The sequence below is a fragment of the Oryctolagus cuniculus genome, chromosome 17, assembly GCF_964237555.1.
Source record: "Oryctolagus cuniculus chromosome 17, mOryCun1.1, whole genome shotgun sequence".
In the NCBI taxonomy this organism is placed as follows: Eukaryota; Metazoa; Chordata; class Mammalia; order Lagomorpha; family Leporidae; genus Oryctolagus; species Oryctolagus cuniculus.
In genome coordinates this window covers 13,611,727-13,632,384 of record NC_091448.1, presented here as the reverse complement: position 1 = coordinate 13,632,384, position 20,658 = coordinate 13,611,727, and the positions used below count along the sequence as shown (strand labels likewise).

Genomic DNA, 20,658 nt, shown 5'->3' with positions numbered 1-20,658 from the left:
CATGAGTAGGGATGGTGTATCCTATGTCCTGCTAGGCAATGCATCAGACCAGCCTGAGGGTGGACTCCCTTAAGCTGTGCACACTTCCAGGTGGAGAACCCAGCGTTCTGGATGGGAGTGTTACACCCTTCATGTGTTACACCCTTCATGGGATGGCTGGTTCAGACCAATGTGCATCCAGGTCCAAGCATGGTAAATCGAACTCCCAGGGGAGTGGGGCCCAGCCTGAGCCACTCAGGTGAGTGCAATGTGCAGTCAAGGTCAAGAGCCACTGCTTTGAGTGGTGCATGCTTTGTTTGGAAGAGGAAGTAAATGCCAGACTGTCCCTCATTAACCCCACAGAACACCAGTAGCCTGGCAGCAGGCGTCCCACACACACTCCTCCTTGAGCTGGGTCAGGAGGTGCTAAGCTCTGACTCTCCCGGGTCTAGATTTATGGCCTTGGACAAACAACAGAACCTTCCCCTGGCACTGTGCCGCCCTCCCCAGCACTAATTAAGTCCTAAGCAATTCTCATCAGTATGCACATAAAATAAATAGGCCTCAATTTAAGACAACTTCCCCACTGTGTCCTGGCTAATGTAATCACAGTTTGCAGGTTCCCACAATCATAAATACACGACTTTTATTTTTAACACAGAAGATATTTACATGTAGTCCCCCTGACACTTTTTGTTTTGTTTTACTAGACATCGGGTCATGTAAAAAATTACTTATTTGGTAATTGATAACAGGATAACAACAGCATTTTATTCAACCACTAATCAATATGACAATCACTAGTGCCTTTCAATTTAGTTATTACTTCTTATCATCATCACTTTCATTACATTTTTGGCAAGTAGGGGAAGAAACGGTGCAGAGGGCAGTGTGACGGATGGTGGTTGAATGATAAGCCAAAACGCCCAGAAAATGCAGACACAAACTGAGTTTATTAAGAAATTTGGCAACACGGTGAGACGACAGGAGACATCTCCACCACTGCACTACTGAGTAACTCTGCCTCCCACCCAAAACTCCACACTCAGCTATGGACAGGAGAAGAATTTGTCAACACATGCCATTGGCTTTTAAGGCTCTGGTTTGAGTTCCTGGCTGATCAAAGCCACCTTTTAATAATTAAAGAATGATTAGCTAAGACTGTATTTCTCATGTTGAGATTTTGAAGCATTAGCAAGTGGGATGAAAAGCACCGATCCCCTCCCCTCCCTGGGTATCAACTTTTAACCAGCTGCATGACCACCTGCTGTGGCTGAGGATGCAAATTAGGAGGTGAACTTGCAGGGCAATCAAGTGGGGCCTCAGGAGCAAGATGTGGGGAGCAGAGCTGGGTAGAGGCTGGGGTGGGAGCCAGGGCAGAAATACATGGGGAGCCTCTCCAGGGCCACAAGAGGGCAGGGCTTGACCTCGGTCAGGTTGGCTGCAGGACACAGAGCTACGGAGCGGCCCTGTGGGCAATCCTTGAGGCAGCATGCTGGGGAGAGGGAGGCAAGGCAGGTGCATCAGCTGCTTTTCTGCCCACAAGCGCCCCATGGTTTAGTGCTTCTTTGCAGGCCTCAAAGAGGCTTGGCCCTTGCGGTGAGCAAGGGGGGATGTTGATTTGGCACGGTCATGGATCCTGACACTAATTGGTGGACAATCTGTTTAAGTATATACTTTTAATTGATACATAATAATTGTCCGTATTTCTGGGGCGTGGTGTGCTATTTCAGTCCATGTGTACAGTTAGTAAAGATCACATCAGGGTGATCACCTCCAACGTTGATCATTTCTTTGTGCCTGCAACATTCGACGCAATGTTTTGAATTCCTGGGAGAGCAGTGACCAGAACTTGGCAGCTGCTAAGAAGGGATTTGGGATAATAAATGAAATGAGCAGGGCACGAGCCAGACAATGACAGGGGTCCTGTTAGTCTCTAAGAAGCACAGGGCAGCCACAGGTCTCCTCTGTGCCTCTATGCACTGACAGCTGTTCTGAGTTAACCTGCAAGGACACAGCCATAGAGAAAGAGAGAAAGCAAAGCAATTGGCTTGGAAAGACTAAAAGACATTCTCCAAATGTACTTGAGGTGGGCGAAGGCACAGCGGGTAAGATGCCACTGGGATGTCCCACATTCCGTATCAGAGTGCCGGATTCAAGTCCCAGCTCAGCTTTCCATCCAGCCTCCTGCCAACGTGCACCCTGGGAGGCAGCTGTGAGGACTTCAGTGCTTGCCCCCCAGACAGGAAACTATCTACGTTGAGTTTCTGGTTCTTGATTTTGGCTCTGGCAGTTGTAGGCATTTGGCCAGTGAACCAACAGACGGGAGCTTGCTCTCCGTGTATCTGTCTCTATTTCTCTAGTAAAAAAATTCTATTAGGGGCCAGGTTGTTGTTAAGCTGTGGCAATATCAGACTGCTGGGCTGAGTCCCGCTGCTCTGCTTCTGGTCTAGCTCTCTGCTGATGTGCCTCGGAGAGCAGGCTCAACTCTTTGAGCCAACACCTGCTGCCTTTCGGGTTCTGCATTAGCAGCAAGCCTTGGTTAGGAGTGGAAGCTGGCACCTGAACCCAGGCATGCCAACATGGGATGTGTGGCTATCTTAATCGCTTCTGTTTTTAGTCATTTGGTATGCTGGTCTTTGTCTGTCAGCTAACCTCTCAGTACCTACAGTGTGGGAAATGTGTCTGCATTTTTAACACCATATGCAGGTAACTCATACTGCGATATATTAATAGAAGCGGCTTGACACAGTTTGCTGTATCCCGAACCCGTGTCTTCCTTCACAAAGCTGGTGTGAATTGTAGTTCCCCACTGGGAATCACTCAAGCTCTACCCAGGCGGATGTTAGCTTGCAGGGGCCATCCAGTGTCCTTTGGGCCAGGCAGAATGACCTGAACAAAGTAGCAGGGGAACAGTCTGGATGCCAGCTCCCATAAACAGGGTCCTGGAGCAGGCCTCTCCTGGGAACGCCCTCTAACCTAGCCAGGTGGCTGCACTTGCAAGTTATCATTGCACTGACCGCACAAATACGCCATACCCCTTCTATCAGAACTTGATCTGCCCAGAGCAGGAATTCTCCAGATCTTTCTAGAAGACGTCAACACAAAGAGCATAGTGTAGGCCTAGTCAACATAGTCCCTCCCAGGGGGTTTCTTAGTTGTCCTCAGTGACTGCTGTCACACGGGAGCAGGTTTTCAGGGTGAGGGTGTTCCTGCGTCCTTGGACCTGGCTTCCTGGCTCCCTGGAGCCTCCCCACCCTCCTGCACGCTGTTTTGCATTCCCTTGGCTCAGCGAGGGCCCCAGGGGTGACCTTGCCAGGAAGCTCTCTTTCTTGCCCATTTTCACACAGTTCTAATTTCCATCACGTTCCGGGAATTCAAAGCCTGCCCACAGGGTCCAAGTTAATAGGCGAAGCCTTGCAGCTTCCAGATCTAGGCTCATGCCCAACGAAACCCAGTGAGGCGCTTGGTAGATTACAATGCTCACCCCCAAGACAAGGGAACTAAGAAGGGCAGGGCCCCAGCAGAAAGTATCTGCAGTAAAAGCCAGGTGAGGTGAAGGCTCTTATGCAATGTTAAAGAACCAAGTACTTGGCTAAAACATAGTATGAGTCAGCAAGCATCACGCGGTGGACATTTGCGGGGTGCACCTGCTTTTCTGTTGGGATATATGTGTGCAAGGGTATACAGGTGAACATGAGCAAAGTCTGAATAAACATATACAGTGTTCATGCACACAAGGGTACTTCAATATGTACATGGAAAAGGAAATTAAAAGAGAAGCTTATCTTGATGCCAAATTTTTTTGAAAGCCATGCAAACAAGGGATCTTGAAAATGTCTGTGGAAAATGCATAAAGAAAAAAAACTACAAGTGAATTTCAAATGTTTTTGCACCAAAATAAATTTACCTCTTTTTGAGAACGTTTGCTCTACTCATCTTTAAACATTTATTATTTATTTATTTATTTATTCAAGGTTAGAGTGACAGAGAGAGAAAAAGATCCTCCACCACTGGTTCATTCCCCAAACAGCTGAGACAGCCGAGGCTGGGCCAGGCCAAAGCCAGGAGCCCAGAACTCCAGCAAGGACTCTCATGGGGGTGATAGGATTGCAAGTATCTGGGCCATCATCCACTGCCTCCTAGGATGTTGGGTTAGAAGTAGAGGCAGGACTTGATCCCAGGCCTTAATGGGATGCAGGCACTCCAAGCAGCAGCCTAACCCACTAGGCAACAATGCCCACCCTTGTTTACTTACTTTTTACGTATTTGAAAGGCAGAGACAAATACAATGATCTTCCATCTACTGGTTCACTCCCCAGATGCCTGCAAAGGCTAGGGCTGGGACAGGCGGAAGCCAGGAGCCTGGAACTCAATCTGGGTCCCCCACAAGGGTGGCAGGGACCCAAGTACTCGGCCATCACCTGCTGCCTCCCAGGGTGGGTATTAGCAGGAAGCTGGAATCAGGAGTGGAGCTGAGACTCTAACCCAGGCACAATGATATGGGATGGCGGCATCCCAAGGGAGGTCGTAATCCCTGTGCCAAAAGCCTGTCCCACACCCACCTTTTCATTCCATTCCATTTTCCCATGACCTTTATAAAGCACCCTGTTATATCTAACGGCATTCCTTTTTCCTGGTAAATATTAGTATCATTGACAGGACACACGCTCCATCCAACAATCAAAAACCAAAGCATGGAGTTCCAAGTCCCCCTCCCCCTCCCCACCTCCAGAAGCTACCATTCTAGAGATTTCTGCACAGAGCTCCCCAACCGTCCACACCAATAATGAGAAAGAAAAACAAAACCACAGGACAATTCCAAGGGACGCTCCGGGACCTAATGCCCAGGGACCAAGCGCCAGAACGTCTCTGCGACCCCAGGCACTGATCTTTGCTGCCACACGAGGACACCCAAGCGGCGAGCACGGAACGCAAGGAGGGGCTACTCACGCTGTCGTTGCTCCCCTTGTTGTCCTCGTACTTGGTTTCTATGTGAATGGAGAATTTCGGCAGGAAGGAGCACTGTGGAGAGAAAGCACACTTTCAGGACAGGGCGGCGCTGCCCCCTCTTCACGTGCTCCCGGGCAGCCTGCGCACGCCGCCCTGACCGTTTGGCAGGGGGCGCTGCTCTGGAACAGCTATGTTGAGGCGCTAAGTCGACGTCCAAACTCAGACAAGAAAAGCAGCCTTTGGGAGGGGGACACAACACCCATCCACCCATCCATCCATCCTTCTATCTATTTATCAATCATTCTATCTATCTATGTCATTCTATCATTTTCTATCTATCTATATCTATCATTCTATCTATTATTTTCTTTCTATCTATCAATCATTCTTTCTTTCTTTCTATCATTCTATCTATCTTTCTATCTATCTATCTATCTATCATTCTATCAATCATTTTTAACAGAACTCAGACCAGAAGAGAATAACTGACACTGGAAGTCAGGTCCCTCAAGAGGGAAACGAGGGCTGTTCAGAAAGTTCATGGAAGATGTGCATGAAAAAACTAGGGTGGATGTCAAATAATTTTTTGCAGCAAAATAAACTTCTTCCAATGCAGCTTTTCCACAGGCTTTCTGAAGTGCTCTTGAGCGTTTCTGTGGGAGAGGCAAACCCATGCAACAGAGGTCGCCTAGGAGCTCACTTCTGGGGGGCAGCTGCCACTGCAGGATGCTTGGGGACCCGACTTTAACTTTTACGTTAATATGCACATGGCAGCAGGGGCCCGACCTGGGAGTTACGATGCCTACATCTCACACAGGAGTAGCTGGTGTGATGCTGGCCTCCTGCTCCCGACTCCAGCTTCCTGCTAATGCAGACCCTGCGAGGGTCTGTACTGGGCTCAGTGGCTGGGTGCCTGCCACCTCCACAGGAGACCTGCATTGAGCTCCCAGCTCCCAGCTTTGGTGCTGGCCCAGCCCCTGCTGCTGCTGTGGGCATTTGGAGTAAAACCAGCAGATGGGCACTCTCCTCTGTGTCTGCCCATCTCTGTTTCTCACATCAATCCAAAAACAAAAAAACCTTTCATGTCAGCCTCCTACAAAAATATTTTAAAAAATAAATATTCATTTAAAGTTAGGGAGGTAGGATAGAACTCGAAGATCATAGATCATTGGCATCGGACAGACCCAGCTTCTTCGCCTGCACGAGGAGAGAAACCCCAAATGTAGCAGTGTCCTCGTGTTGCCATCCTGCTGAGTCAACCTCTCCACACCCCATGGATCCGAAGAGCAGCTTGAGAGGAGAATTCTGCCGGGTGTTGGTAGTCATGCCCCCGCGGGCGCCGAGTGAACATTAGCTTCCTTGGCTACCAGACACTGGATTGAAAGCTAATGGACAAAATGACCCGGCAACTCCCCTGAGAGCTGCAGGTAGCGGGGAAATGAGACATCAGCCTGAGCGGCTCATAGTGCGAAGAGGCTGGGCTCTCTGTGTATTTACCCAACACCCAGAGCGGGGCTCTCTCCACCAGGCCCGCTTGAGACGCTTTCAAGTTCTAGGTCATTTCTTCCCTGCAGCAAGCCCGGGGTGGGGGTGCTACCATCACTCCCGCCTCCCGGATGAGGAGCGGAGGAGACACGGGGAGGGTCGGCGTGTGGTCCACCCTCATAAAGCACTGGGTCTTAGAGTCGGGATTGAAAACCAAGTGGCCACTAACCCCACTGGTTCTCAAAGTGGGGTCCCTACACCAGCAGCATCAGTGTCACCCCGACACTTGTTACAAATGCCAATTCTCAGGCCGGCGCCACAGCTCAATAGACTAATCCTCTGCCTAGCGGCGCCGGCACACCGGATTCTAGTCTCGGTCGGGGCGCCGGATTCTGTCCTGGTTGCCCCTCTTCCAGGCCAGCTCTCTGCTGTGGCCAGGGAGTGCAGGGGAGATGGCCCAAGTCCTTGGGCCCTGCACCCCATGGGAGACCAGGATAAGTACCTGGCTCCTGCCATCGGATCAGTGCGGTGCGCCGGCCGCAGCACGCCGGCCACGGCAGCCACTTGAGGGTGAACCAACGGCAAAAGGAAGACCTTTCTCTTTTTCTCTCTCTCACTGTCCACTCTGTCTGTAAAAAAAAAAAAAAAAAAAAAAAAAAAATTCTCAGGCCCGACCCCAGGCCCACAGAGGTGGGGTCCAGCCAGCTCTCCAGGGCAGGCTCTGACACATGCCTGAGCTGGAAAATCACACCTACACTGTGCCCGGGAGGGAACCAGAGACAGCCACCTGTTCTGAAATCCTGAAGTCCACACACACCCACCATCCCTAGCCCAGCCGAGACCCCCGGGGCTCTCTGAGCAATAATGCTCCTGGCATCACACACCTGTGCGCGTTCGACGCTTGATGTCCTCATCCGAGTGAAACAAGCAACGTGAACCGTGACTAAGGGGACGGAAACAATCGATGCCTGGCAGTGCCTCTGTGCGTTCATTAACACCTTGGCCGCGGTCGCCTCTCAACCCTCACACTCCCGGGACCACTGCCCTCACACCACCGCCGGCGCTTCTAAGGAGGGGCTGCTCATCTCCAGCGGGACCCCTGGCGGGCTCGGATCCCGGGTAGAGCTTAGATGGGCACGAGACCCTTTCCCAGGAACCCATTCACAAATAACAGGGCCTTGGGGAGGTTGACTTTGTACCCTGTAACCGCGGACTTGTGCACGGGGCAATTCGGGGGTGAGGGGAGGTGATGAGTAGCACTGTGCAGAGCAGAAGTGAATCTGGGGGTGCTGGGGCAGAGCTCGCTGTATGGGTTCAACCTATAAGCTACTTGGTCAAAACAAATGAATGTTAGCATTTGGGTATTAAACCCAAATATCAAATGCAAAACTCTCATGCAAATGAGCAGATGTTGTTATTTTTGAGTCAAGGGCTTAGGTTATTTTCATATCGGAATGGTAACCCTGCCCCAGGGCTGGGAGTGCACCTGCCCTTGGCGAGGCAGTGGGACAAGTGGGGCCAGACGGGCCCACGTGCTCCCCTGGCAGGTGGTTTGGGACTCCTAACCCCCTTGGCTTCTCTGCTGGGCCCCTGGGTGTGCTGCCATCTCAAGTTAAAATCAGAAAGATGTATCTGTGACTTCCTGCATTCCCAGGCCTGTCCCTAAAATCCTTCCAGTGAGATGTCCAGCTGAAGATTCACTTCTGCAGGGTGGGAATTCGATGGTGTGGTGAAGGCACCAATTGGAACGCCTGCATCTCACGTCCCACATCGGAGTACCTGGGTTCGAATCTCAGTTCTGCTTCCAATTCCAGTTTCCTGTTAATGTGCACCCTGAGAGGCAGCTGTGTGGGGCTCAAATACGTGGGTCCCTGCACCCGCGTGAGAGACACAGATTGAGGTCTAGGCTCCTGTCTTTGGCCTGGCCCAGCCCTGGCTGTTGTAGGCATTTGTGGGGAGTAAACCAGGGGACGGAAGCTCTCTATTTGTCTCTGTCCCTTTGCCTGTCAAGTAAATGAGTAGATGAGTATCTTTTTTTTTTTTTTTTTTTTTTTTTTAAGATTTATTTGTTTGAAAGACAGAGTTATAGAGAGAGGTACAGATAGAGAGAGAGGTCTTCCATCTGCTGGTTTATTCCCCAGAGGGCTGCAACGACCAGAGCTGTGCCAATCTGAAGCCAGGAGCCAGGAGCTTTTTCTGGGTCTCCCACGTAGGTGCAGGGGCCCAAGGACCTGGGCCATCTTCTACTGCTTTCCCTGGCCATAGCAGAGAGCTAGATCAGAAGTGGAACAGCCAGGACTAGAACCGGTGCCCAAATGGGATGCCGGCGCTTCAGGTCAGGGCTTTAACTCACTGCACCACAGAGCCAGCCCCGATGAATATCTGATTTTATTTTTATTTTTAGATTTATTTATTTATTTGTTTGGCAGGTAGAGTTACAGACAGTGAGAGAGAGACAGAGAGAAAGGTCTTCCTTCCATTGGTTCACCCCTCAAATGGCCGCTATGGCTGGAACTGTGCCGATCCAAAGCCAGGAGCCAGGAGTTTCTTCCTGGTCTAACCATGCGGATGAAGGGGCCAAAGCACTTGAACCATCCTCCACTGCCATCCCAGGCCACAGAAGAGAGCTGGACTGGAAGAGGGACAACCGGGACTAGAACCGGCGCCCATATGGGATGTGGGCACCGCAGGCAGAGGATTAACCTAGTGTGCCATGGCACCAGCCCCCGCACCGATGAATATCTTTAAAAGAGATGAATTTTGCCTCGTCCATCCAGGTCAGCTTCTCTAAAATCCTGTCCAGGAGTCCAAGAGGAGTCTTAACTGTTGAGCAAGTTCTTTTACTTCTCCCTGGCTGGCTCCCCACTGCACCTCACCTGCTGCCGATATTAGGAATGCCTCCACCTCTCCAGCCCAGGGGCTGATCGTTCTGACCAAGAACTTAATGAAGGGCCGGCGACGTGGCTCACTAGGCTAATCCTCTGCCTGCGGCGCCGGCACCCCGGGTTCTAGTCCTGGCCAGGGCACCGGATTCTGTCCCAGTTGCCCCTCTTCCAGGCCAGCTCTTTGCTGTGGCCCGGGAGTGCAGTGGAGGATGGCCCAAGTGCTTGGGCCCTGCACCCACATGGGAGACCAGGAGAAGCACCTGGCTCCCGGCTTCAGATCAGCGTGGTGCGCTGGCTGCAGCAGCCATTGGAGGGTGAACCAACGGCAAAGGAAGACCTTTCTCTCTGTCTCTCTCTCTCACTGTCCACTCTGTCGAAAAAAAAAAAAAACTTAATGAAGACACAGAGTGTGTGACAGAAGCACCTACAAGTCCCTTCTCTGCCACTGCAAGTCTGCTTATTTCTTCACACACACACACACACACACACACACATACACACACACACAAGATATTTAATTACTTTCATCTGGGTCAGGCTGAAACCAGGAGCCTGGAATACTACTGGGTCTTCTATGTGGAAGGCGAGGGCCCAAGCACTTGAGCCATCATCTGCTGCCTCTCACAATAAACCTGCAGGAAGCTGGATTGGAAGCGGAGAAGCCAGTCTTGACCCAGCACTCTGATACGGGCGCAAGGATCCCCAGAGGCAGCCCAGCCGCTGCACCACAGCCTCCACCCTCTCCATGCCTCCTCTTCTTTGCTGATCCGAGAACAGCACTGCCTTCTTTTCTCCAGTGGGAAATAATACAACGAAAAGGATGGGCCTACCGGCGTCAGAGATGCATTGACTTGGGCAAGTGACCCACCTCCAGCCTCCGCTTCCCCACTTGCAGAATGCGGACAATCCCTTGAGCGTTCAGAAGATCAATGAGATCACACAGGTAAAGGCCGCCCAGCTCCTGGCACACAGGTCTGTATGGCTCTTCTCTGGAACCCTGTCTCACTGAAACTGGTGTCCTCTCCCTGCCTCCGTCTACAGCCTAAACGTCCAAGGACAAGTGTCATATTCTTACAAATAAGCACAAAGTGCCCTGGGTTGTTTCTTCCTCCAGTCACCGTCAATGTCACGTCTCTCTTTGTCTTCATCAAAGTTACTAAATGCTTGTTAGCTTTATCTTTCTGCCTCCTGCATCTTCTCAACCGGGCCATCTGCTATGGAGACGATCGATTATCAAGGAATTCATAGCCCATATCAGCTCTCACACACACGCCCTGGAGACCCGTGTGCACTAGCAAGTGGCCAACAGCACCTCCTTCTCTGCCCTCCTCCACCTCTCCATGCAGGTGAACCCTCTGCCCTCTCCCCAGCCATGGAACCTGCTTCTGCCTTTTCCACGACTATTATGGATGCCTCCCATAATGCCTCACACATTGCACATTGCCAGCTGCCCGTGGGCTGTCCCCAGCAAGGATCCTACAGGTGCACCAAGCCAGAAAGGGCTGTCCGGAACTTGAACGTCCTGCCCGACCCCTGTTATCACTTCCCCAGGGTTGGCATATCTAAGAACTCCCCGCAAACACCGTAACTCATAGCAACAGAAATTCATGCTCTCGTGGTTGTGGGATGCCTGGAATCGGGGTGCTGACAGAGCCGCAGTCCCTCTGAAGCTGCTCGGGAAGAGTCCTTGCTGGCCTCTTGCGCTTCTGGGGGCCCTGGGCCACTGCAGGCTCGCCCCTGGCTTCGTATCTGCTGCCTCTGTGTCTCTGATGCCTTCTCTCCCCCCAGGAACACGGGCCCATCCTAACGCTAGATTCAGCCGGAACGCCTCCGGAGGACTGGTTCTTGCTGCCCACAGCTCTCTCGGGCAGAGATTCCCTTCCTAAATCTTAATCCAACATCTCAAACCCTACCCCTGGATGATTATTCCACATGGGCAGGCAGCTTTATCACAGCCTGACCACTGGCGGTCTCCGGGGCCGGCTTGCCATGCTGTTTCACCGAGATGCTAACAGGAGGTCTTCCCAGTAGCCGCCCACCCTGGGAACAGCTCACGGCACAGGCACCCCCCTTACTCAGGCCCTGCACCTCTCTCCAGATGGAACAGGGAGATCACTTTCTGACCCTGCACTTGCCCCAACTACGTGCACGCTCTCCCCTAAAGCTGCTGACACTTTTCCCAGAGCAAGGGCAAGTCCACCTCACTGCGGGAGCGGACAAGTGGGCAGCCCTCAGAGAACTGCACTTGAACCCGCTCCAAGAGGGATCGAGGGGTGTGAGTTCTGCACAGCAGTCATTTGAGAACACAGGATGCTTCAAGTTCTCTTTGTCCCCCAACAGCAGGCGGGAAGGACTCAAATGCCCAGAGTAACCAAACGCCATGGTGGCACCCAGAGTCGCAGGCACTGCTGCCCACATGCTGCGTGCCCCTTCCTGTCCGTGTGGGAGGGACCTGTGCATAGGATGGGCTCTCACTCCCCGGATCACTTCCTCCAGCCATCCCAGGGGGCCTGGAGGTGAGACTGTCCTTGAGATGCCATCACAGTGTCCATGACCTCCCTGGAGAAAAAGCAGAGATGTTTCCCCCTGGCTTTGAAGCTGTGAGGGTGCCACGTGGCTAGGAACCGAAGGAGGCCTCTGGGAGCTGAGAGTGACCCTGGAGGACCACCAAGTAGACAGAGGGGCCTCAATCCTCCCACCACAAGGGTTGAATCCTGGCCAGCCACCGGAGAGCTTGGCAGGACACCCTGAGCCTCAGCTGGGATTGGAACCTTGGCCAACACTGGGATTTCAGCCTGGTCAGTCTTGAGCCAAGGATCCCGCTAACCTGGGCCTCCTGGCCCGAGGACTGACAGACATTGAGGTGGTTGCTTTAAGATGCTAAGTTTGGGGGAAATGTGTTAGGCAGCAATAAAAAACTAACACACCCCCTGCCCTTTGCCCTGCTTCCCCTCCCAAGTCACCCAGGTGGCTCTCATCCAAGCAAAGCATCACTCCCCACACCACTTGGACCTCCAGAGAAGGGGACACTTGGACTTTCTGACATAGCACCTCCACCTGTGATATCACCTGCTTTGCCAATCAATGGCATTGGTGACGGTTACTAGTAACTGACGCCAATAAGCTTGTCATCCCCATGCAGCGGCCTGCACCTGGCCCACAGACAGGAAGTGTGATGATTCAGTAGAAAAAAGGGTTTGGGAGTGAAACAGACTTTAGCTCAAACCCCAGCTCTTCTTCTCGCAAGCTGCGTGATGCTGGGAAAATTCCTACATCCCTCCGAACCCCGGTCCCTCATCTATAAAACAGAGACAGGCCCCTTCCACCTTGTAGCTGGGGGAGTGGGGATTGAGATAATGAAAGTTCAAGGCCAGGTGGCGTCTGGCAGAACCCACGGCACCCCCTCCGTGAAACTCCCCTTGGCGAAGGAGGAGAAAATGGGGCCGGGGGTGGTACACGTGCAAGGTGCACTGGAGGTGGCAGGCTTGCCGCAGCAGCCAGGGGCAGGACACCTGACGGCTCCTTGCCTGTGCTGTGAGGAGCTATCCAGGCACTGCCCTGTTTGCCAGGTGCTCTTCCCACCCCTGCTCTCTTAGCTTCTCCTAGACCTCCTGCCAGCTTCGTACCCGGAAACAAGAACTCTGCCAGAGCTGGCGCCATGGCTCACTAGGCTAATCCTCCACCTTGTGGCGCTGGCACACCGGGTTCTAGTCCTGGTCGGGGTGCTGGATTCTGTCCCGGTTGCCCCTCTTCCAGGCCAGCTCTCTGCTGTGGCCCGGGAAGGCAGTGGAGGATGGCCCAAGTGCTTGGGCCCTGCACCCCATGGGAGACCAGGATAAGTACCTGGCTCCTGCCATTGGATCAGCACGGTGTGCCGGCCGCGGCGGCCATTGGAAGGTGAACCAACGGCAAAAAGGAAGACCTTTCTCTCTGTCTCTCTCTCACTGTCCACTCTGCCTATCAAAAAAAAAAAAAAAAAAAAAAGAACTCTGCCAGGTCTCCGTGAACTTCTTCCCTCCTAGACACCATGGCTTCGTGCCTGCTGGTTCACTCGGCCACATCACAAAAGCCGAGGTGAAGAGCAGCTCAGAACAGCACCAAGCGGCAGAAGCTGGGAACCACGCTGCAGACCTTCTGTATAGACGGAAGCAAGGGGCAGTAAATCCAGGGCCCTCTCCTGGATCCCGCTGGACACCAGGGAGTCACTTCTGCCCCTTCCCACCTCCCCTCTCCAGCACTGGGCTAATTCTAGCTCCAGAATCCTCTTGCTCATGAAAAGTCTCTCTTAGAGTCGCCGCTCGGCAGGGAGAACACAGCGGCGAATCACACAGCATTCACTTTCTTCCATGCGGGGTTCATTTTGCCCCAGCCCCCTGAAAACAGAGTCAGGGGCTTGAAGCTATCGGGGAAATAGAGCAGAACGCAGCCCTCCTCCTCTCTCCTCTTTGCTTCTTAGCTTGGATCCTTCCAAGCCAGAAGAATCCTCCTAGTGTTGCTGCCACCTGCTCCCGTCTCCAGCTCCCTTCGAATTCATTTCCTGAGCTTCTTTAACTGGCTTCCAGACCCAGCAGAATCCTCTTACTGGAGAATGACCATCAGGTACCAGTAAGCTCTCCAGCTCCTGAAAGTGCGCGGCTGGTTCCTGCTGAACATTTCCATGCCTCTACGTGCAGCGTTTGGACGTGGTGGGAGGATGTGCAGCTGGGAAGAAGAATGCCAGGGAAGAGGAGAGGCGTCTGGGCCTCTGCAGAGGTAATTAGCGGACAGCAGCCCTCCCAGGTCCAGTGTCGGGAAATGAAAGCGGCCGATGCAAAATGCACAGCAGAGCTGACTCTCCAACTCACGACAGACATGCTTTGGAAAGGAGGAAAGAGCTATTTTTGGTCCGGTGATTGATTAGGGTTGCTATGGCAATAAGAAACACTTATGAGAACAAAACTTGAGGGTAAGCAAATCAAAGTCTTAAAGAGAAAGGGTCAGATGCGCTGGGAATTTTGCCGTTGGTTTCTGGGTGGTGCTCGCCCCCTTGCTGCTGTGGCCACATCTGCGCGCGCGCGCGGGGGGGGTGGGGGTGGGAGGGGCGGGGAGCTGCAGCGAAGGGGGCCCTGGGAGAGGAGCCGGAGGCTCTGCAGGGCGCGGCGCTTCAGAAGCATGGAGTGGCAGCAACTTCTGGAAGAACATGCACCATTCACTTTGAAGATTGTCATTTTTATCATCAAAGGATACCAGGCTCCCACAGCACCTAGCCTACAGCAAAAGCCTAAGCTGTCCCAGGTTACAAGGTAGAATAAAAATAATATTCTCTATCACAGCATGTCTCCGAAGCCTGCTTAATGATGCTTCATCTGCCAGGCTGGTTAAAAAACAGAGTCCAGGCCGCGCTCCTGATGCCCCGCGTGCAGGAAGCTGGTGGAGTTCTGGCGCCGACCCCCAAACTCAGGCACGGATTCTTTCCTTCTTTCTTTTAAAAACAGCTGTATTCACTTACCTTGCAAACCATCCATTTCAAGGACAAGTTAATGATTCTTAGGACATTCACGGAGCCATGCAACCAGTGCCACAATCTACTTGTCAAACATTTTTGTCACCCCCAAGGAGGGCCGGTTCCCGTTAGCCTTCCTGTTTTTACCACTCCCAACACCAATCACCCTGTGAGCAGCCACTCATCTACTTTCTGTCTCTTTGGGTTTCTCTTCTAGACATTTTATAGAAATGGACTCGCTGACGATGCGGTCATGTGCGTCTGGCTTCTTTCGGTCAGCAGAATGCGTTCAAGGCTCCTCCATGCTGTAGCCTGTATCCACACTCCACTCCTTTTCCTTGCAGAGTAATATTCCATTGCACGGATGTACAAACTGCATTCATTGGCGGGTGGACATCTCTTTCTGCTTGTTGGCCACTAGGAAGGATGCTGGCTGCCATGGGCATTCTTGGCCACGTCTTTGCATGGACATCTGTTTCCATCTCTGTTGTCTTTCTCCCTAAAGTAGACTTGGGGATCACACAGTTACTCTATGTTCAACCTGAGAAACGCCGATGGCTGTGTCTGTTCCCAGGAGCAGCACATAAGGGTTCTGAGTTCACATCCGCACCCGCGCTCGGCTAACCCCCAGATGTTTCTTAACCCTGGGAAGTTCTGGCCTCACTTTGGGTCAAAGTGATCAAAGGGAATCACGGTCAATGCTCTCTGTGTGTAGGTCGGGGCAGGCCTGGCCCAACATTGAGGCAGGCATGACTCAGGGCTTCTCCTGTTTCCTGTCAACAGTATTCGATACATACAAACTCCCGCTTTAACTCATTGCTTCTCACACAATCGCCTAAGCAAAAGCTATCCATAGCCTCATGTCACACACGAAGGGACAGAGGCACGCAGGGGTCCAGCAGTAGGCCCAAAGTCACGCAGAATGTGCAGCAAATGTGCAGAAGAACTGCGGGAAGAGACCAACGCATTCTCACAGGGAACAGCGGGGAAAACCACAGGGCCCTTTCACTTTCCGAGATACACATCTTTATAAGGATTGAATTTTGCGACAAACATCTACTTTTTTTTTTTTTTTTTTTTTTTTTTTAAGATTCATTCTTGGGACCTGTGCTGTGGCCTGAAGTGCCGGCATCTCGTATAGGCACCAGTTCTAGTCCCGGCTGTTCCTCTTCCATCCTAGCTCTCTGCTATGGCCTGGGAAAGCAGTGGAAGATGGCCCAAGTCCTTGGGCCCCTGCACCCACATAGGAGACCCAGAGGAAGATCCTGTCTCCTGGCTTCAGATTGGCGCAGCTCTGGCTGTTGCGGCCATCTGGAGAGTGAACCAGTGGATGGAAGACCCCTCTCTCTCTCTCTGCCTCTCCTCTCTCTAACTCTTTCAAATAAATAAATAAATAAATCCTTTTTTTTTTTAAATATTTGTTCTTTATTTGAAAGACAGTGAGAGCCAGAGCTCAATCTTCCACCCACTGGTTCACTCCCCAGATGGCCATAATGGCCAGTGTTGGGCCAGGAGGAAGTCAGGAACCTGGAGCTCCATCTGGGTCTCCCACCTGGTTGCAGGGGCCCAAGCACCTGGACCATCTTCCACTGTTTCCCTAGATCCCTTAGCAGGGAGCTGGATAGGAAGTGGAGCAGCCAGGACTGGAGCTGGCCCTCATGTGAGAGCCAGCATCACAGGCGGCAGCTGCACCCACTGCGCTACAACACCAGCCCCCAAACAACTACCCTTCAGTATACAGCAAAATTTAATGACAAAGTAAATGAGTTCATCAACGATACCCTCAAACCCCAATGTATTATCTCTAAAAGACATCATGGGATTTTTACAAAAATTGTTCAAATTTTGGCGCACTCTAACCTAAAAAGGGGCATATGGATAAGAAGAGCACCAGGCAGGTGGAAGGGTTCCAAGTCCGACAAGTCTGGGAATCGCAATTTCACGCGGCTCCTGTCTCACCCAGTAAAGTGCTCCAAGAAGTTCACGGACAGCGGAATTAAATCCTAAGCGGATTTCCCACGAGCCTTTTGAAGTTCCCCTGTCACACTTTATTCAGACTTTTCCAATAGGGTAGGATCTGGGAGGTGATACAGCTCAGTAGGTTCCAAGCTGCTTTTAAATAGCATCTGAGTTCTTTCTTTAAATAAAATATTGCGCAGGGACATCATGGCCACTGAGGCATGTCCAGGGAACGTCCAGGGCTCAGGGACGGACACTTTGAAAACCATTCAGGAAGAAGACCTCTGAGCCCAATAGCTTGGAGCTTTATTCCTGGTCACTAGCCCAAATCTTCCCATGTCTGAGAATAGGGTCTTTGCCAGGAGGCTTAAAATCAAAGTTTAATGCAAGAGTTGAGAAGCTGGCTTGGGGTGGATGAAGTATTTAGAGGCTTTTAAAAGATCATTTCCTTTTAGCTTTTAGCTGGAGCTCAACGTGTCCTCTCTCGCCATCTTGTTCTGAGAGCCGGCAACACGTTCCCTGCCATCAGTGAACATGAAACCCCACACGCCCTGACCTTCCCTCTAATGGAGTTCCCTGGAGGGTGACACGGAGTCTCTGGAACCATATTGTGCACTCTCATATTGTGTACTCCATTTAATAGGATGCACTGGAGATGGGATCAGAAAGAAAATCAGATTTGCAAATGTTTCTACTTTTTACCGACGGGAGACTCACATCCAGAATGTTCCACAGTGCTGGTGACAGCAGGTGTGGAGTTTAGAGTTTGTTGCCTTTCAGGACCCCGGGGGTGGCAGACGGCAGAAAGGAACAGAGAAAAGCCTTGTTGCTTGTAAAACAGGAGACTAGATGGTGAACCCGGACACGTGGGCACTCTGCACCGAGACCCTAGGGTACATTTCAATTTTCGCTTCATTAGGAAGAAAATTTTTAGTTAATTAATTCATAATTTTCATTTTATGTGAAAAGGAGAGAGAGAGACAGAGACAAAGAGAGAGAGAGAGAGATCTTCCAGCAACTGATTTACTCCCCAAATGCCCACAGCAGCCAGGGATGGGCCAAGCCAAAGTCAAGAGCTCAAATCTCCAACTGAGTCTCCCACAGGGGAGGCAGGAAACTAAATACTTGAGCCGTCACCTGCTGCCTCCTGGGGTACGCACCATCTGGAAGCCGGACCCGGAAGCGGAGCAGGGACACTTGAGCCCAGGACTCCCGCATGGGCCGCAGGGGTCCCCGGGAAGTGGAGGAGCCAGGGCCCGAAGCAGCCAATTCCTCACTGCAATTTCAAGAAGCGGAATGTCCAGGTGCCCGCCTTCCACTGACCGTCTCAGTCACCATGCAGGCAAAGAATCAAAGGCAATCATGACACCTCTCTGGGTTCTCGTCACCGTTGTGGGTTTTGAGGGCCCCCTCTGACCTGACACACAGCTAGAGGGGGTAGCTGGGGGGAAATGCGCCATGAAGATAGCTCCAGAGGAGATGCAGAAAAAAGAGGAGGAACTTTAAAGCAAAGAGAAGTGGAGGGAGGAAGAGAACTGCATGTGCACCACGGGATGAGGATGAATCAGAGAGTGACCTCCCAAAGCTCTGCCGCACAGGGAGAGAACGGGGCCAGGCCGCACGGTGGGCTCGGAGAGGGAAGTGGAAGAGGGTGTGGAAGGCAGAGCATTGAGCTACAGCCGGAAGACTGCTGTATTCCAGCTCACGGCAAGGAAACGCACGTCGGCCCCTCTGCCTCCCACCAGCCTGTACCCTGCATGGGGACTTCTGTTCATTCACTCGTCGATGGAGCCCCCTCCCATCCTCTGCCAGGCCGGGTACCAGCAACTCGCTGGAGAAGCAAGGCTGGGAGGGAGACGGAGCCCAGTACATGAATGAGCACACATTTTCTGAATGGGGGAGGGTTGCTTCTAGGAAAATCAAGCCGAGGAATGAAATTCAGGCTCGTGCAATCTCGGGCTGGACTTGTCAAGGCAGAAATAAGCAGAGGATGCTCATGGATACTGATAGCTGCACGCGATAAAGGCCAGGCAAGAATTTAAAGAGACAGGCAGACCACATGAAACGAGAAGGAAACACCAGTCAGTGACGGAGCGAGCAAGGCTCAGGGTGACTCCCTGGATAGGGGCAGGCGTACGGCCAGGCAGGGAGTGGCCAGAGGGCAGGCGTTCCTGTTACAACTCTCCCCTCAGAACCAGCCAGGCAGATTCCCCTTTCATGTCCACACAACCAGTGTTAACCTTCTGAACTGAAAAGCTGGCTACATCCCAGCAGCAACACTCGTCTGGGAAGCGGAGCGCACGGTAGTGACTGAATGGTCAGAGGACAGGGCAATTCTGCATTCCCTTAATTGCCCTGCTGCCATGAGTGCAGCCATCGCCACAGGTATTCAATTTTTGCAGAACGAAACCTCCCCCGCAGCAGCATTCCTCCAAGGTCACCGATCGGAACTGAGCACGATTCCACGGGCATCGGCCAAGTGCAGAAAAGCCCCATTGTTCAGTACCGCAAGCGGAAAACCCACAACGCGGAAAAGGATTTCCTAGGAAAATCTTCTCCTGAGCATTCCTTTTAAAAAATAACTTCTCTGTGACGATTTCCCTCTATAAAGGTACTCTGAGTGGTGTTAAAAAAAGAAAAAAACCAACAATTGAAACATCTCCTTGTGGCAGAGAAATGTGCATTATCTTCTGCTCCCTTCTGAAAATGGCTGAATTAATTTTCTCTGAAGTACAAAGCAGAGCTCTGGAGCAGTGAGGGCATGTGGAAACGGGGTAACCTGGGGCCAGCACTGTGGCGTAGCGGGTTAATGCCCTGGCCTGAAGCGCCGGCATCCCATATGGGTGCCGGTTCTAATCCCAGCTGCTCCTCTTCTGATCCCGCTCTCTGCTATGGCCTGGGATAGCAGTAGAGGATGGTCCAAGTCCTTGGGCCCCTGCACCCACGTGGGAGACCCGGAAGAAACTCCTGGCTCCTGATCGGTGCAGTTGCGGCCATCTGGGAAGTGAACCATCGGATGGAAGACCTCTCTCTCTCTCTCTCTCTCTCCCCCTCCCCCTCCCTCCCTTCCTATCTGTGTAACTCTGACTTTTGAATAAATAAGTAAATGTTAAAAAAAAAAAAAGAAATGGGGTAACCTGATCACAGGCAAGCTGGTGGTCCCCAGCTCCCACTCGCCAGGCCCTGGCTGGGTTGCTGAGACGGGGAGACAAGCCCCTGCCCCACACCAGAGCGACGGCACATCTGGGGATAAGCCGCTTTGCAATGGGCTCACCCATTCCACGGGTTTATTTTCTTTTGTTCTCTCTCTTGTTCCTGAGAGACAGATAGTGCTCCCATCTCCTCATCCACTCCCCAAACGTCTGCACTGGTGGGCTGGGCCAGGCTATATTTGGGAGCTGGGGACACAGTCCAGGTCTCCCAACTGGATGAGGATAACAGGGATTCAACTGCTTGAGCCATCATGGCTCCCTCCCAGCTCTGCATTAGCAGGAAGCTGGAATGCAGAGTGCAGCTGGGACTTGAACCCGGCACCCCCTGAGCCATCACCCTCTGCCTCCCGTGGTCTGGTGTCAGCAGGAGGCTGGATCAGAAGTGAGGCTGGGCATTAAACCCAGGCACTCCAAAGTGGAATGTGGGCATTTTAGCTGGGTAGACCAATGCCTGCTTCCCTCTCCTGCCCCGGCCCGGCCCATTTTCCTACTGCAAACTCACCGTCACCCCTATGCGCTGCTGCCTTCTCTTACAAGGGAACTTACATGTTCAGTGTCACCTGACTCTTCCAAAACCAAAATATTTTCATTACTACTGGGCAGTCTTCAAAAACCGTTGGTATATGAGTGACGGTAATCTTCAGGCACTATATTTAGTCCAATGAAATTTAACGGAAATAATGTTCACTTGAACAGAATTGAT

The 20,658-nt window shown here is 52.1% G+C and overlaps 1 protein-coding gene across 2 annotated transcripts in view; it reads right to left on the bottom strand.

The window, feature by feature from the left end:
• Positions 1-20,658, bottom strand: part of PITPNC1 (phosphatidylinositol transfer protein cytoplasmic 1) — a 277,922-nt gene that overhangs the window by 96,626 nt on the left and 160,638 nt on the right. For both annotated transcript variants that reach the window (XM_070060432.1, XM_070060433.1), the window contains one exon: positions 4,933-5,004. In XM_070060432.1, the coding sequence (XP_069916533.1) occupies positions 4,933-5,004 (72 nt within the window). The remainder of the gene's footprint in view (positions 1-4,932; positions 5,005-20,658) is intronic.